Source organism: Rhincodon typus, chromosome 2, assembly GCF_021869965.1.
Source record: "Rhincodon typus isolate 14 chromosome 2, sRhiTyp1.1, whole genome shotgun sequence".
Taxonomy (NCBI): domain Eukaryota; kingdom Metazoa; phylum Chordata; class Chondrichthyes; order Orectolobiformes; family Rhincodontidae; genus Rhincodon; species Rhincodon typus.
The window spans coordinates 71,713,431-71,729,266 of record NC_063333.1 but is presented as its reverse complement, the minus strand read 5'-3'; the positions used below and the strand labels follow the sequence as shown (position 1 = coordinate 71,729,266).

The following is a 15,836-nucleotide window of genomic DNA, read 5'->3' as shown; positions in this document are numbered from 1 at the left end:
GCTCTGATGCTGTTTGGCCTGCTGTGTTCATCCAGCTCTACACCTTGGTATCTCAGATTCTCCAGCATCTGCAGTTCCTACTATTTCGAAAATATTTTAAACTTGTGCTACACGTTTCAGAATACATGTTAACAATGAGACCTTGTCAGTTCATATCAGCCTGAGGATAATAAGGCTGGCTGAACAAGATTTGGGATTTGACTAGCTGACATCTGATGTAAAATGTATGTGAAATTTCAAGGTGTTTAGGTGGGTGGGGAGAACACCTTCATTGATACTTTCATAGTTATGAGTTTATGCTGCTAAATATTGGTTCTGTGTAAAAATAAATGTGCTATAACTTGGTGCTTAATCAAACCAACACACATTTTACATGCAATGCTGTAGCAAGGGCAGGTATTTTAAACCATTTAACTACTTTCAACAAGCACATCTAGGTACCTGAGATAACAAGGTGTAGAGCTGGATGAACACAGCAGGCCAGGCAGCATCAGAGGAGCAGGAAAGCTGACCATTCTTCAGAAAAGGGTCTAGACCCGAAACGTCAGCTTTCCTGCAGCTCTGATGCTGCTTGGCCTGCTGTGTTCATCCAGCTCTACACCTTGGTATCTCAGATTCTCCAGCATCTGCAGTTCCTACTATCTCTAGGTACCTGAGACACTTGTTGGGAATCTTGTTATTCCATCAAATGAGATAGATATTCAACTTGCTACATTGGCAGAAAGTTGACATTGCAGATCAACTGTCCACATGTTGGAAGTCTGAAGACATAGCAGAGGCGTTAGTGGTGACCTTTCAGGAATTGCTAGAGTCAGGGAGGGTCCCAGAGGACTGGAAAAGCGTTAATGTGACACCCCTGTTTAAAAAGAGAGTAAGATAAAAGATGGAAAATTACAGGCCGATTAGCCTAACCTCGATCATGGATGAGATTTTGGTGTCCATTTTGAAGGATGAGATTTCTGAATACTTGGAAGTGCATGGTAAAATAGGGCAGAGTCAGCATGGCTTCATCAAAGTAGGTCATGCCTGACAAATCTGTTAAAATTCATTGAGGAAGTAACGAACAGGTTAGACCAAATAGAGCCAATGGATGTTATCTACCTGGACTTCCAGAAGGCCTTTGACAAGGTGCTGCACAGGAGGCTGCTGAGTAAGATAAGGGCCCATGGTGTTAGAGGCAAGGTACTAGTATGGATAGAAGATTGGCTCACTGGCAGAAAGCAGAGAGTGGGGTTAAAAGGGTCTTCCTCAGGATGGCAGCTGGTGACAAGTGGTGTTCCGCAAGGGTCAGTGTTGGGACCACAACTTTTCACTTTATACATTAATGATCTAGATGAAGGACCTGGGGGCTTCCTGGCTAAGTTTGCAGACAATACAAAGGATAGATGGAGGGACAGGTAGTATTAGAAACATAGAAAATGTACATTTCAGACCATGAACATTTTGTAAAATATAAAAGTACAAATCTGTAATTCAGTGCTTTGCATAGACTGTGACCATCTGAAATTTGTGAAACATTGATATTAAAAAAAGAAAGACATCTTTGTCGGTACATGAAACCTCGATTTCAGCCTTTGGACTTTCAGTACAGATTATCTTCCATAATATAAAAGTGCAGTACACTGCCTTTTTGGTACACAACCTTGGACAACCAGCTTCCATTCTCTGTGCAGCATTGTGGTTACATAATGGAAGGCTCGGAAGAAGAGATTCACATGCAGAAATGACTTGAGGTAAGTAAATGTTCCTGAAATTCGTACAGTATACATCAGACCTCTTGGAACCTGTAGGATTTCCCTACAAAACCCTTTCAGATAACTGTACAATGCATTTCTGTTTTCAGTAAAACATGGCTATGAGGAAATACATGAAACAAAAACCTGGTGTGTAAAGAGAAAAAAAAATCTGGTTATCTGTAGTTTGAGGTAGTGTGAACACAAACTTTTTTTTGGAATAGAGCAGTAATCTCATTAAGAACTGATCACATTAATGAAAAAAATCTACAAAGACTGATGTCAATATCATAATTTTCTATGAGAAAATTACAACCTATAACATGGCAGTATATGGCATTGTAATAAAAAATGTTCCGTAAAATAGCAGCAAAACATGATGGCAAAAAGAAGAAAAAATTAAAAAGGGAAAAAGCAAAAAGAAATTGTTAATTTCAAACCAAGCTGGGAACTTTTCCATAGCAGCTCAAAAAGTAATGTCCACTCCGTATCTTACAATCAATACCATAGACAGCAGTGTCACACCAATGAGGAGACAGGGAGGTTGCAGAAGGATTTAGACAGGTTAGGAGAGTGGGCAAAGAAGTGGCAGATGGAGTACAACGTGGGAAAGTGTGAGGTCATGCACTTTGCTAAGAAGAATAAAAGCATGGACTATTTTCTAAATGGGGAGAAAATTCAGAAGTCTGAAGTGCAAAGAGAATTGGGAGTTCTAGTCCAGGATTCTCTCAAGGCAAACTTGCAGGTTGAGTCAGTAGTTAGGAAGGCAAATGCAACTTTGGCATTTATTATGAGAGGACTTGAATATAAAAGCAAGGATATACTTCTGAGGCTTTATAAGGCTCTGGTCAGGCCACATTTGGAGTCTTGTGCATAGTTTTGGGCCCCATATCTCAGGAAAGAGGCACTGACCCTAGAGTGGGTTCAGAGGAGGTTCATGAGAATGGTCCCGGGAATGAAAAGCTTAAGATATGAGGAACGTTTGAGGACTTGGTTCTATACTCACTGGAGTTTAGAAGGATGAGGGGGGATCTAACTGAAACTTACAGAATACTGAATAGCCTGGACAGAGTGGATGTTGGGAAGATGTTTTCATTGGTAGGAGAGACTAGGACCCGAGGGCACAGCCTTAGAGTAAAGGGAAGACCTTTTAGATCGGTGATAACAAAACTTCTTCAGCCAGAGAGTGGTGAATCTATGGAATTCATTGCCACAGAAGGCTATGGAGGCCAGGTCATTGAGCATATTTAAGACGGAAATAGATAGGTTCTTGATTGTCAAAGGGATCAAGGGTTATGGGGAGAAAGCAGGAGAATGGGGTTGAGAAACTTATCAGCCATGATTGAATGGTGGGCAGACTCGATGAGCCGAATGGCCTAATTTCTGCTTCTATGTTTTATGGTCTTATCTACTCTATGTTTTAACATGACCAATTTAATAATTTGTTGTTTCTGTTGGTTTGCAGTGATAATTTGGGCGTATTCAGGAAACTGGATCCAGTCAAGCCTGGCAATTGCTATTTGATCAAAGGAATTGGTATGTATTCTATTTTTTTACTGGAATTCAGCTGGAAAAAGACAATGTACGAAAATTGTGAAAGGTTAGATTTGACTGCAACAAACATGGATTATGTTGAGATAATAAGAACTGTAGATGCTGGAGTCAGAGATAGCACAGTGTGGAGCTGGAGGAACACAGCAGGCCAGGCAGCACCAGAGGAGCAGGAAAGTTGACGTTTTGGGTTGGGACTCTTCTTCATTACATTGATAGATTTATTACAGATGGTTAGTGTAGCAGCAGTTGGCAAATACAGGTTTGGAAAGACTGTTCCCAAACATCAGCCATGTAGTCAGGGGTATACAGTAAATATAAAAGAGGCATTCTTGGTGTTTAGGACACAACTTACCAGATGACATAAAGCGTGGAAATCTAGTGACTGTGTGGAGGATAACGGCCTTTGGAAATTTGCAGATGGCACAAAACGGGGTGAGAGGGTGAGCTGTAAGGGGGATGCAGAAATGCTTCCATGTGATTTGGACAAGCTGAATAAATGGACAAATGCATGGCAAATGCAGTATAATGTGGATAAATATGAGGTTATCCACTTTGGTAGCAAAACAGGCAGATTATTGTCTGAATCACCGTAAATTGAAAGAGGGGAATGTACAATGAAACCTGGGTGTCCTCACTACCACTCGCTGAAGCTAAGCATGCAGGTGTAGCATGCAGTCAAGAAGCAAATAGGATGTTGGCCTTCATAGCAAGAAGATGTGAGTACAGGAGTAGGATGTCTTACTGAAATTATACAGACTCTCAGTGAGACCACTCTTGGAATATTGTGTGTAATTTTGGTCTCTTTATTTGAGAAAGGAAATTCTTGCTATACAGGGAGTGCAGCGAGTGCATCCCAGACTGATTCCTGGGATGACAGGACTGATGTATGAAGAGAAGTTGAATATGTTACGATTATATTCGCTGGAGTTCAGAGGAATGAGAGCGGATCTCATAGAAACGTACAAAATTCTAACAAAACTAGATGGGGTAGATGTAGGAAGGATGTTCTTGATGGCGGGAGAGTCCAGAACCAGGGGTCACATTATAAGGTTACAGAGTAAATCATTTAAGAGTGAGATGAGGATAAATTTCTTCATCCAGAGAGTGGTGAACCTGTGGAATTTGCTACCTCAGAAAGTTGATAATGCTAAAGCATCATATGATTTCATGAAGGAGTCGGATATACCACTTGTGACTAAAGAGATATGTGTGGGGGTGAAAAGAGGGAGCAGGCTATTGAGTTGGATGATGAGCCATGATCATATTGAAGGGTGGAGCAGGCTCAAAGGACTGAATGGCCTATTCCTGCTTCTATTTTCTATGTTTCTATATCTTTAGATGGGGAAAGACTGGTAGAATAGACAGACACATGGCAGGTCCAATTTTAACAATTGTAAGTCTAGAGTATTGCATTTTGGAGGGAAAATCTAAACTAAACGTCTGGATTGTACATGAATACATAGTTGAAACTGATGGCAAATTCAGGAGACTGAAAAGCTTGTGGTTAACATTTATTTTAAAGTAACGGTGTGGGTCTGATGTGTTTGTTCAGTGACTAGTAAATACCTTGCTGTTCCAGAGTATGGTTCTGAAGACATCAGCATTCTTCCTGGAGGGCTGGCCCTTATCAGCTCAGTAAGTCTGCATTCGATATTCATTAGGAGCATGTTTACATTTCATAAGTTTCATAGGGGAAATATGAACAGTAATGATGCAAAAATTCTCTGATACAATATAGATTTTAATTTCAATACCATGCCAACTGGATCATCAGCTTCCTGACCCATAGACTGCACCTCCTCTACGACAGCATTCAACACTGGAGTCCCCCAAGGATGCATTCTCAGCCCCTTACTGTACTCCCTGTACATCCATGACATCCATAGCCAAATTCCAAATGAATGCCACCTGCAAGTTTGCTGACAGCACCACTGTAGTAGAACGGATACCAAACAATGATGAGTCAGAATACAGAAAGGAAATAGAGGGCTTGGTGTCATGGTGCGTGATAACAACCTCTCTCTCACTGTTGGCAAAACTAAAGAATTAATCATTGACTTCAGGAAGAAAGGAGGAGAACACACCCCCATCGACGGAACTGAGGTTGAGAGCATCAAGTTCCTCAGAGTGATGATAACTGACAACCTGTCCTGGACTTTGCACGTAGATGCGACGATTGAGAAGGCACAACAATGTCTCCTCTTCCTCAGACCACTCAGGAAATTCAGCATGTCCATAAGGACCGTCACAAACCTTTACAGATGCACTAAAGAAAGTATTATATTCGGGTGCATAACGGCCTGTTACGGCAACTGCTCTGCCCAGGACCGTTAGAAACTACAGAAGTTGTGTGCACGGCCCAGACCATCACAGAAGCCAACCTCCCATCTGTGGCTTCTTGTTGCCACCAAAAGGCTGCCAACAATTTCAAAGATCTCTCCCACCCTGGTAATGCTTTCTTCCAACCTCTTCTGTCAGGCAGAAGATACAGAGGCTTGAACACACCCACCAACACGGTCAAGAACAGCTTCTTCCCTGCCATTATTAGGCGGATGAATGGACCTATCTAACTTCAAATAATGTTGATCTTGCTAATGTTGATCATGCTTTGTGCACCTTCCGTGCAGTGTAACCTTTATGCCTCAGTCTGTCTAAGCACTCTATGATCTGCATGTCCTTGCTTACTAATATCTGCCTGTACTGCTTGCAAAGAAAGCTTCTCCATGTACTTAGGTACATGTGACTACACAATAAACAATAAATCAAGTCAATGCCATTCACTTGATAAAATGATTAATTAAATCTCTAAATAAAAACCATTTTATTTTTTAGCATCTTCAAATATAATAAAGTAGTATAAGTCCACTGTTTAAAAAAGAACATACTTAATCTTAAAAATGAGAATGGAGATGTAAGTTGACGTTAGTGAGTAGGTTAAAACCCTAGGATTTCCAGCACAGAAGGAGCACCCTATGGTGGCTGTTCAATAAAGTGTTCATTTGGTTCCATGTTGCTGCATTTTAAAAACAAAAAATATACCTTTCAAAAGCCTTTGAAGTTAATTTAATGAATTTGCTTCCAATGTTGTATCTAGTAAATATAAAAGATTTGTTAACCCCCTCAATTCATGGTTTGGGTTGAGGTTAAAATAAAGACCCTGAAATTATTGGCTCACAGGGGAAGCAGTTTTCTCCAACATCCTTTGTCAAAATGCCTTATTGTGAACGCAAACATCCTTTAGCCTCATAACCCAATGCTAAGGAGTTGATTTTCCAGTTTGAAATTAAATATTTCTCCAGTTTACAGAGAATTTTAAGTTAAGATTTTAATTTGATAGAAAATGATTCACAGATCAGCTGATACAATAGTTGAATCCGTGTATGACCATAAATATTTCCTCTGAGCTACAGGTATGTCTGAAGACAGGTGGTGCAGAAGTCTGTTCTTTTTGATTACCATGTGTACAGCTATACTAACAAAGGGGTCCTCTCAGTTATTCCCAAAAAAAAAATTACAGGGTGAACTGATTACCATATTATATCTTAACTAAACATTTTCATAAGATTCTATTGGCTAATCAATGTAAAGTGTATGAATAATATTCCTTTGTGCTGCTTGATACTAGTAGCCAGTTTACAACACCAGATTACGCTGTTACCTGTATCTGTTGAATGCGGGTTAAATGCTTTGTAAAGTAACAAAACAGTATTTCAGTAATACAGTGAAGCATAACTGTAATTGAAAATTCTGCAAAGTACAGATGATTATAGGCCTAGGGGTTTATGTTCCAATACTTCACATTGACTGTGAATAATTTCTATTACTGTAAGACAAACCTATTCTTTGTATTCTCTACTTCTTCTTCTTACACTTGCTTTTAAGGGCCTGAGATGTCCAATGATGCCTAATTTTGCTGATGATCAACGAGGCCAGATTCTCCTTGTGGATCTAAACCAACCAGTCCTGAAAGCTGTTGCACTGAGAATCAGTCGTGGATTTGATGTGGAATCCTTTAATCCACATGGGTTGAGTACATATATAGATGAGGGTAAGTGCCAAGAGAATTACTGCTACTTGGGAGAATTACAGGCCAGAGAACAACTATTAATCAATAAGGTGAGGTGGAAAAACATTTGATAGTTTGCCAATTAATGTCGGATTTATTTTGATATTTCCTGTTATTTCACAATAGGAACATAATTAGAAATGATGAAAGTTTTAACACTTCAATACATCCAAATTCTGGTGTTGTTTTTTTTTAAAAAGATTCATTCGTAGGTTGTGGATATTGCGGAATGCAACAGCATTTGTTGCCTGTGCTGGAGGAGGTGAATATGAGCTGTTGTCTTTAACTTCTGCAGTCCATGTGATATAGGTACACCCACAATGCTGCTCGGAAGGAAGTTCCAGGATTTTGATTCAGCAACAGTGAAGGAAAGGTGATGTAGTGCCAAGGTGGGATGTGTGTGACTTGAACAGGTTGTGCTCCCATGCTTCTGCTGTCCTTGTCCTTCTAGGCCGTAGAAGTCACAGGTTTGCCTGGGCGGAAGGGTTTGAGCTATAAGAAGAAGCTGAATTGGCTGGGACTATTTTACTTGGAGAGTCGGAGGATAAGGGGTGACCTGATAGCAGTTTATAAAATCACAAGGGGCATGTATATGGTGAATTTCCCCAAGGTAGGGGAGTCCAAAACTAAAGGGCATATGTTTAAGGTGAGAGGGGAAAGATTTAAAAGGGACTTCAGGGGCAATGTTTTCATGCAGAGGGTGGTGCGTGTATAGAACCAGAGGAAGTGGTGGAGGTTGGTACAATTACAACATTTAAAAGGCATCTGGAAGGACATATGTATAAGAAAGGTTTAGAGGGATATGAGTAAATTGCTGGCAAATGGGACTAGATTAATTTAGGATATCTTGTTGGCATGGATGAGTTGGACCCAAAGGTCTGTTTCTGTGCTGTACACCTGAATGACTGCTTTGAGTGATGTTGGAGCTGCATTCATCCAAGCAAATGGGGAGTATTCTATCACAATCCTGACTTGTGCCTTGATGTGCAATGGGCAGCACTGTGGCACACTGCTGCCTTTCAGCGGCAGAGACCCAAATTTGATTCTAGCCTTGGGTGACTGCGTGAGTTTCCTCCAGGTGCTCTAGTTTCCTCCCACTGTCCAAAGGTATGCAGGTTGGGTGGATTGGCCATGCTAAATTGCCCTGTAGTGTTCAGGTATGCGTAGATTAGGTGAGTTATGTAACTGTGGGGCTATGGAGAAATGGTGGGATTTCCTTTGGAGGGTCAGTGCAGATACGATTGGCCAAATGGTTTCTATCTGCACTGGTGCGGATTCTATAGTGAACATAGTTTACGGAGTTCAGCAGGTGATGAACTTGCCACAAAATTCCTAGCTCCTGACCTGCTCTTGTTTGCCACTATTTATATGACAGTCCCTTGTCAGCTACTATTAGTCCCCATTAGCAGCTATTTATTCCCCCAGCGTGACTATAACCACTCCTTTTTCTGTCCACCTGTTTTTCTCTCTCTTTAGGCTCTGTCTCCACCTACCGTTTACTCTTTCCCCACCCCACCTTCTGCATAAATACCAAACTTTTCTTAGCTACCATCCATTCTGAAGAAGAGTCACTGGATCTGAAACATTAACTCTAATTTCTCTCCACAGATACTGCCAGACCTGCTGAGTTTTTCCATCAATTTATTGTTTTTGTTTTAATTTATATGGCTTGTCCAGTTCAATTTACTGTCAACAGTAACAGTCAGAATGTTAGTCCAGAGGATTCAGTGATGGTAATGCTAGTCAGTGTCAAGGACCAATGGTAAGATTATCTCTTCTTGGTGAAGATCATTGCCTGGCACTTCTGTTGTGCAAATATTACTTGTTGGCCCAAATGTACAGCTGTCCAGAATACAGACTGTTCAGTATCTGAGGAGTCGCAAATAATGCTGAACATCCCCACTTCAGACCTTATAATGCAGGGAACGTCGTTTAAGCAGCAGATTGACCTCTAACAACCACAAACATCATATTTTGTGCTAGGTATGACTCCAACCAGTGGAGAGTTTTTTGCCTGTTCACCAATGACTCCAGTTCTGCCAGGGTTCCTCAATGCAATGATAGCAGGAACTGCAGATGCTGGAGAATCTGAGATAACAAGGTGTAGAGCTGGATGAACACAGCAGGCCGAGCAGGAAGGCTGACGTTTCGGGCCTAGACCCTTCTTCAGAAGTATGATTTCTGCTTGGCCTGCTGTGTTCATCCAGCTCTACACCTTGTTATGTCCTCAATACAATGCTCTGTCAAATGTGACCATGAAGTCAAGGAGATCACTCACGCATCACCTCTGGAGTTCAGCTCTTTTGTTGATGTTTGGCCCAAGGCTGCATTGAGATAAGGAACTGAATGACACTCACAATGGGCCAATGATGAGGTTACTCCCATGTAAATGTCAGTAACACCTTCCATCACTTTACTGCTGATTAAGAGTAAACTGATAGGGCAGAAATTGGCTGGGTTAGATTTGTCCAGCTTTTTGTGCACAGAATATACCTGGGCAATTTTTCCACTGCCTGAAAAATGCTAGTGTCGTAGTTTACTGAAACAGCTTGGCTAGAGACATGGCTGCATCTGGAGCATAAATCTTTGTTTCTATTGCTGGAAAGTTGTCAGATTGTCAGGCCCTATAGCCTTTGGCATATCCAGTGCAATCAGCTGTTTCTTGATGTCATGTGGAGTGAATTGAATTGGTTGCTCCCTGGTGTGTGATGTAGTGGGTCACAGGAAGAGGCCGAGTTAAATCATTAACTCAACAGTTATGGCTGAAGATGATGCAAATACATCAGCGTTATCTTTTGCACTGATGTGCTGTGCTCCTCCCTCTTCGAGAAGCCTTCGCCTTTTGTTAATAGTTTCATTGACACTAGCATTCATCACTGGATGTAGAAGGAATGCAGAGCTGAGATCTATTACATTGGTTGTGCAATTGCTTAGATTTGTCTACAGTTAGAGCTACATTTTGATATGCAAGTAGTCTTCTAACTTTTCCAAGATGACACCACATTTTTAGGCATGCTCTCCTGCATTTTTTTTTTATTAAACCAGGGTTGATCTTCTGGCAATGGTAGAATGAGGGATAAGCCTGGCTATGAGGTGCTGATGGACTTTCGAGTCTTATAGATGTCCAGTTTCAAGTTGTTAGATCCATTCAAAGTCTGTCCCATTTAGTGTGGTGATAGTGCCACACACACAATAGAAGGTATGCTCAATGAGAAGACAGTATTTTGTCTCCGCAGTATCTGTAGGAGCATTTCACATTTTAGTAATGTTGCTTTCTTTACTTCTAGATGATACTGTATATGTTTTTGTTGTGAACCATCCACAGAATATGACCACAGTGGAGATTTTTAAGTTTGAGGAGGAACAAAATAGTTTGATTCATTTAGAGACCATCCAACATGAACTTTTACACAGGTACATCATTGTTCTTTTATTAACTCTTTGATGGCACCGCTGGCAAGGTCAGCATTTGTTGCTAATGAAGTGCCCTTGAACTGAATGGCTTGAAATGTTATTTTAGGGGTGTTTAAGGGTCAGCAATATTGCTATCAGTCTGCAGTCACATAGACTTGACTGGGTAAGGCTGGTAGATTTCCTTCTCTAAAGGAAATTAATGAATAAATTAAGTTTTACAATTGCTAGTTTCATAATCACTAGCACTAACACGAGCTATCCAGTCCAGATTGTGTTAATTGAATTTTAAACTCCACGAGTTGCCGTGGTGAGATTTAAATAAGGGTACACAGTAAATTAGGTTCTTAGAGTGAAGAGTTAGTGTTATTCTCAGTCAAGCACTGGGATAAAATCCACGTGGTTACTTAAAGCTGAGTATATTGAAGCTCTGGTGTATGATTGCTCCAGGAAGGAGTTACCTTCAATTCCAGTTTAAAAGTTTAAGTCACAAATGAATTAAACCTACTAAGGTGTTAGATACAGGGATTCTGGTGTGAGGATAAATTAGTTTTTTTTCTGGGGTACTGTACCAGTGGCATGTTTTTGGTACAATGCAAAAGCTATCTTGCATGATTTGAATTTACAAAGGAATGTTTTGGAATTAATAGCATTATACTGTGTGTTGAAACCCTCAACAAAACCCTGAAAGACACCCTCTTCAGGTGAAATCAAAGTAGGTTCTATTAACAAAACTTCCAAAATATTGGAGAATTGCTTAGCTACTAGATCCCAACACATGAACTTACGAAATTAAGACAGACAGGACAGGAGGTGAGAGAGATCATAACACACATGTTTTGGGAAATCCAGGTATGTTGAAAATCAGTTTGCATGAGTTTACAACTTCCTGGATATCAGTCAAATAGTTTTTTTGGTAAGCTGGGCCCAGTAGTGTTCTTTCTTGCAGACAAAGTGTAGTCTTCTTTCTAGCCAGCAACTTGGGGACGGTGATAGGCTATGAAGTCGCCTGGAGTCCTGCTTTCCTTCTGGGGATCAAACAGCAACTGCCTTAGAAACCCTAAATTATATACACAATTTAGTGAGCTCTGATTTCAATCATATGCCAAAGACAGGCATTTCAGGGGCTGGTGATCCATCACAGTGGGCCAATTGTAGGACATTGAGCTAACAGCTGGCTCCTCATTAGAGTTTCCATTGGGAGGTGACGAGCTAACTATGAAAGTATTAGCATCTAGATGGGTCATCTCCAGGTCCTTTGTTTCAGCTTCAGTTAGAAAGTCTATACAATGTAGAAGGGTTCAAAAGCTGTTGGAAATAGAATAATGTGATCAGAATAGGCCATTTTATGAGCCTACTAAAGTTGTCTATTTCTAAAGGAAACAGAATTTAAACATGAAAATATAGAGGATAATATATTTTTCTTTGAGATTTCTCTTTGCTATTGGACAAGATACAACTAAAGAACAATGACAAAAAAATTTTCTAAGTTCTGCCAATGGTAGGCAAGCATGTGAATGAAGTCAAGGAGGTAACTATAGTGTTACAGCCCACAGACCTCAGTAAAACAGTAAATCTGGTGAACTTGACACACCATATAGATGCTTTCAGAAAAATTGAAGTCTTTACCTCTGTCCAAGTGATATACCCCAAAAGGAATGGACAACATTGCATTGTATGTCATGACTAACCCTGGTGCCAGTGCTCATTTTTAAATGAGATGTAGTGTGGAAACTGGCACAGCGTGCTGCAGTCCACATAAGATACAATGGGTCTGACATCCCATCTGGTAGCATTCTCCATCTTAAATGCCAGTGCAGATCTGCAGGACGGACACCTGAAATCTTTAACATCAGTGAAACAGATAGACCAGCTACGATTACTTGTTTACCAACATGTACAGATCCATATCATTTTGGTCTGTGAGCTAATTAACCTGTTAGTCAGAACACCAAAGCTTCAGAGAACAACATCCATTAGAGTCTTTTTGGTCTGAGCTGAGCAGAGCAGAGCAGATTCAGCAAGTTATGCCAGAGAATGATTAGCTGCAACCGGTCATAAAAATCATGACCACCAGGTGACTTGACCATATCCAACTATTCCTGAGCCAGAACATTCTTTCTGGTCATTCAGACATGAACATGGATTCTCCAAGAATGTAATTTTCAAAAGCAGATTGGTGGCTATTCTGCAAGCTCTACATTAAAACTTGTAGGACCAGATATGTATGAGTCATATGGGTACAAAGAACAACCAAAGAGTGTGTCACGTCATTTGAATCTTTATATTAGCCTGGCATCGACAAAAGCATCAATCAACTGAGCAACTTGTGAAACATATCAACTCTATCTCCCTCAAAAACCATTTCACCTAATTCCCTTTTGTCCCACAAGTCAAAAACACCATTAGTGCAGTGGCGGTTGATATCTTGACTGCTATTCTTTGTATATCCAGTGTACCCCAACAAATTGTGTCTGACACTTGGGCACCTTTCCCAAAAATGTGTAGGAAATGAGATGTTCAACATATCATCACCTTTTTGTGTCACCCTCATCTCTGAGAATGCACTTTTCACACCATAACCTTCATAACCAGTAAATGTAAAGTGACTTGCTACCTTTCTCGGATAACTATGTTAAATCCTTGAGGAAATGTTTTACCCTTACCAGCAATACTTTTGTTTAGGAATCAGATCCAGGGAGTCTTGCTCCCTCTCACTCTCTCCACCCAAAATGCATGGAGCATTATTGGAAAGAAAGAAGAAAATAATACAAGAACATGATCAGCCAGTGTACAGAGATTTGTCTCACTTGATCCAGGACAAAACATGAGTTTGAGATTTCCATATCCATGTGAGGGTTTGTGGGAAGATGCTCTGCAAGTGATTCCCGCCTAGGTCATATGTTTTGTGAAGAGCAATGATCAATTTTTGCAAAGAAATAGACAACATCTCTGAACTACATATCATACTTGGATATAAGAAGTTATCATGCCAGACAACACCACATATCTGTGACAAATGATATAAATTCACCTGCAACGACAGATTCCACACTGCAGTGTAAAGAATCACCAAGTCATGACAACTGTACAAGGACTAGACCTTATTAAAAAGTGTATAGAGATTATATATCTATATACATTCTTGCAAATGTTATTGAAAGAGGATTCCCAGTGTTGCAAATACACTTAAAAACCTTTGTCCAACAAGAACCTAAGTCTCTCTGTTTACACAGGTGAACATATAGATAAGCATAAAGCTCAGCAGTATCAATGTGATCACAATTTCCAGTACAATTACTTGTTACTGCAGAATATACTGTTCCTTTTTGCTGATGCCCTTACCATGGTGATTTTGTCCTTTAAGTTTTCATGCTATCCACCTTCTCTCAGACCCTGATAACACCGTGTGGAGCTGGAGAAACACAGCAGGCCAGGCAGCATCAGAGGAGCAGGAAAGTTGGCTGCTGTGTTCCTCCAGCTCCACACTATGTTATCTCTGACTTCAGCATCTGCAGTTCTTACCTTCTCGCAGACCCTACTGTTTTTAGTTTGCTTGTTCAACCCCTTTTCTTGCCTCTGTTTAAAAGCCGTTACAACTCTAATCCAACTCAGATGTTAACAATATTTCTTTATTCAAAGATGCCTGACATGCAGAACATTTACAGAATTTTCTATTTTTAATAATAAAGCAATTTGGCATTATTTTTGCACTTCAGCTGAAGAGAAGTACACCTATAAATTGCTGCCTGCCAAAACCACTGAAAATATAAAAAACAGATGTTCTATACGTGTATTTATAGCCCTCCCTACAGTCTGTCTGTGTGAGATGATACAGATACATTCTCCGAGTCAATTCAAGTATTTTTGTGAGAGATTTTGTTCTTTGTAAATATTGCAAGAGTATTGCAAAACTATTTATGGTATAATTGTAAGTATGTAACTTGTCCCCAGTTTTGAGAGTGAATTTCTTCATATTTTCTTCCAGTGTGAATGATATTGTTGCACTAAGCTCTGACCGATTCTATGCCACCAATGACCATTATTTCATTCAGGAACCCCTAAAGACCTTTGGGTGTTTATCCGGCTTGGCATGGTGCAACGTTGTTTACTACAGTCCCTCTGAAGTAAAAGAAGTGGCAACGGGATTTAGATTTGCCAATGGGATTAACATTTCCCCTGACAGAAGGTAAGTTTGGATGGTTTTATTTGTTATCGACTGGCGGTGATCAAAAGAACTTCTTGTAAATGAATCTTTACTTTTTACACCTAGTATTACAAGAAATCATTCTCTCTACAGTAATACCTCATTTAGTGTTGTGTTTGTGACTGAAATACAGCTATATACAACAAAGAGAAGCAGCATGAAGCAAATCAGATTTCCTATTAGAATCAATGTAAAGCTATATTTAGGTTCTGCAGGACCTTTCCTATCAGAGAAAAATCCATTGAAATTTAAGCTTAAATACTGTATGTCCTTAAATTATGACATTTGTAAATGGAATAACTTTTAAAATCAAAGCTTAAAAGCTAATCAGTGTAATAAGAAAAATGTAAAATGTTTTAGTGGGTATCCTCACTAGCTGCCTGGTTATGGAGTGGCCAAACTGGTAATATTATTTTGTGCAGGGAGCCTGCTGAAAAAAAATCAGGGATCTCTCTTCTGAAGAAGTGTAATGCTGGACTCAAAACATTAACTTTAATTTTTTCTGCTGACAGACTTACTGAGTTTTTCCAGCACTTTCTGTTTTGATTCCAGTATGTCCGTTCTCTCCACCACCAGCAGCCCCCACTCCCACCCCCCAGTGAACATTTGGGTCAGTTTCTGTAACTTAAGAAACATTGTGTAGCACTTATGCCAGATAAATTGCCATTTTTTAGAACCTGTTCAGTTATGCCAAACTCTTTAATATTTGTGGTACCAGACACCATGGTTTCACTGATAGTAGGCACTGCCGATGCTGGAGAATCTGAGATAACAAGGTGTAGAGCTGGATGAACACAGCAGGCCAAGCAGCATCAGAGGAGCAGGAAGGCTAATGTTTTGGGCCTAGACCCTTCTTCAGAAATGG

General features: G+C 40.1%; 1 protein-coding gene across 1 annotated transcript in view; it reads left to right on the top strand.

The window, feature by feature from the left end:
* Positions 1 to 15,836, top strand: part of LOC109914992 (serum paraoxonase/arylesterase 2-like) — a 34,449-nt gene that overhangs the window by 8,044 nt on the left and 10,569 nt on the right. Inside the window, exons 2-6 of the mRNA XM_020514598.2 lie at positions 3,199 to 3,269; positions 4,867 to 4,922; positions 7,170 to 7,335; positions 10,641 to 10,767; positions 14,753 to 14,953. Coding sequence (XP_020370187.2) covers positions 3,199 to 3,269; positions 4,867 to 4,922; positions 7,170 to 7,335; positions 10,641 to 10,767; positions 14,753 to 14,953 — 621 coding nt within the window. The remainder of the gene's footprint in view (positions 1 to 3,198; positions 3,270 to 4,866; positions 4,923 to 7,169; positions 7,336 to 10,640; positions 10,768 to 14,752; positions 14,954 to 15,836) is intronic.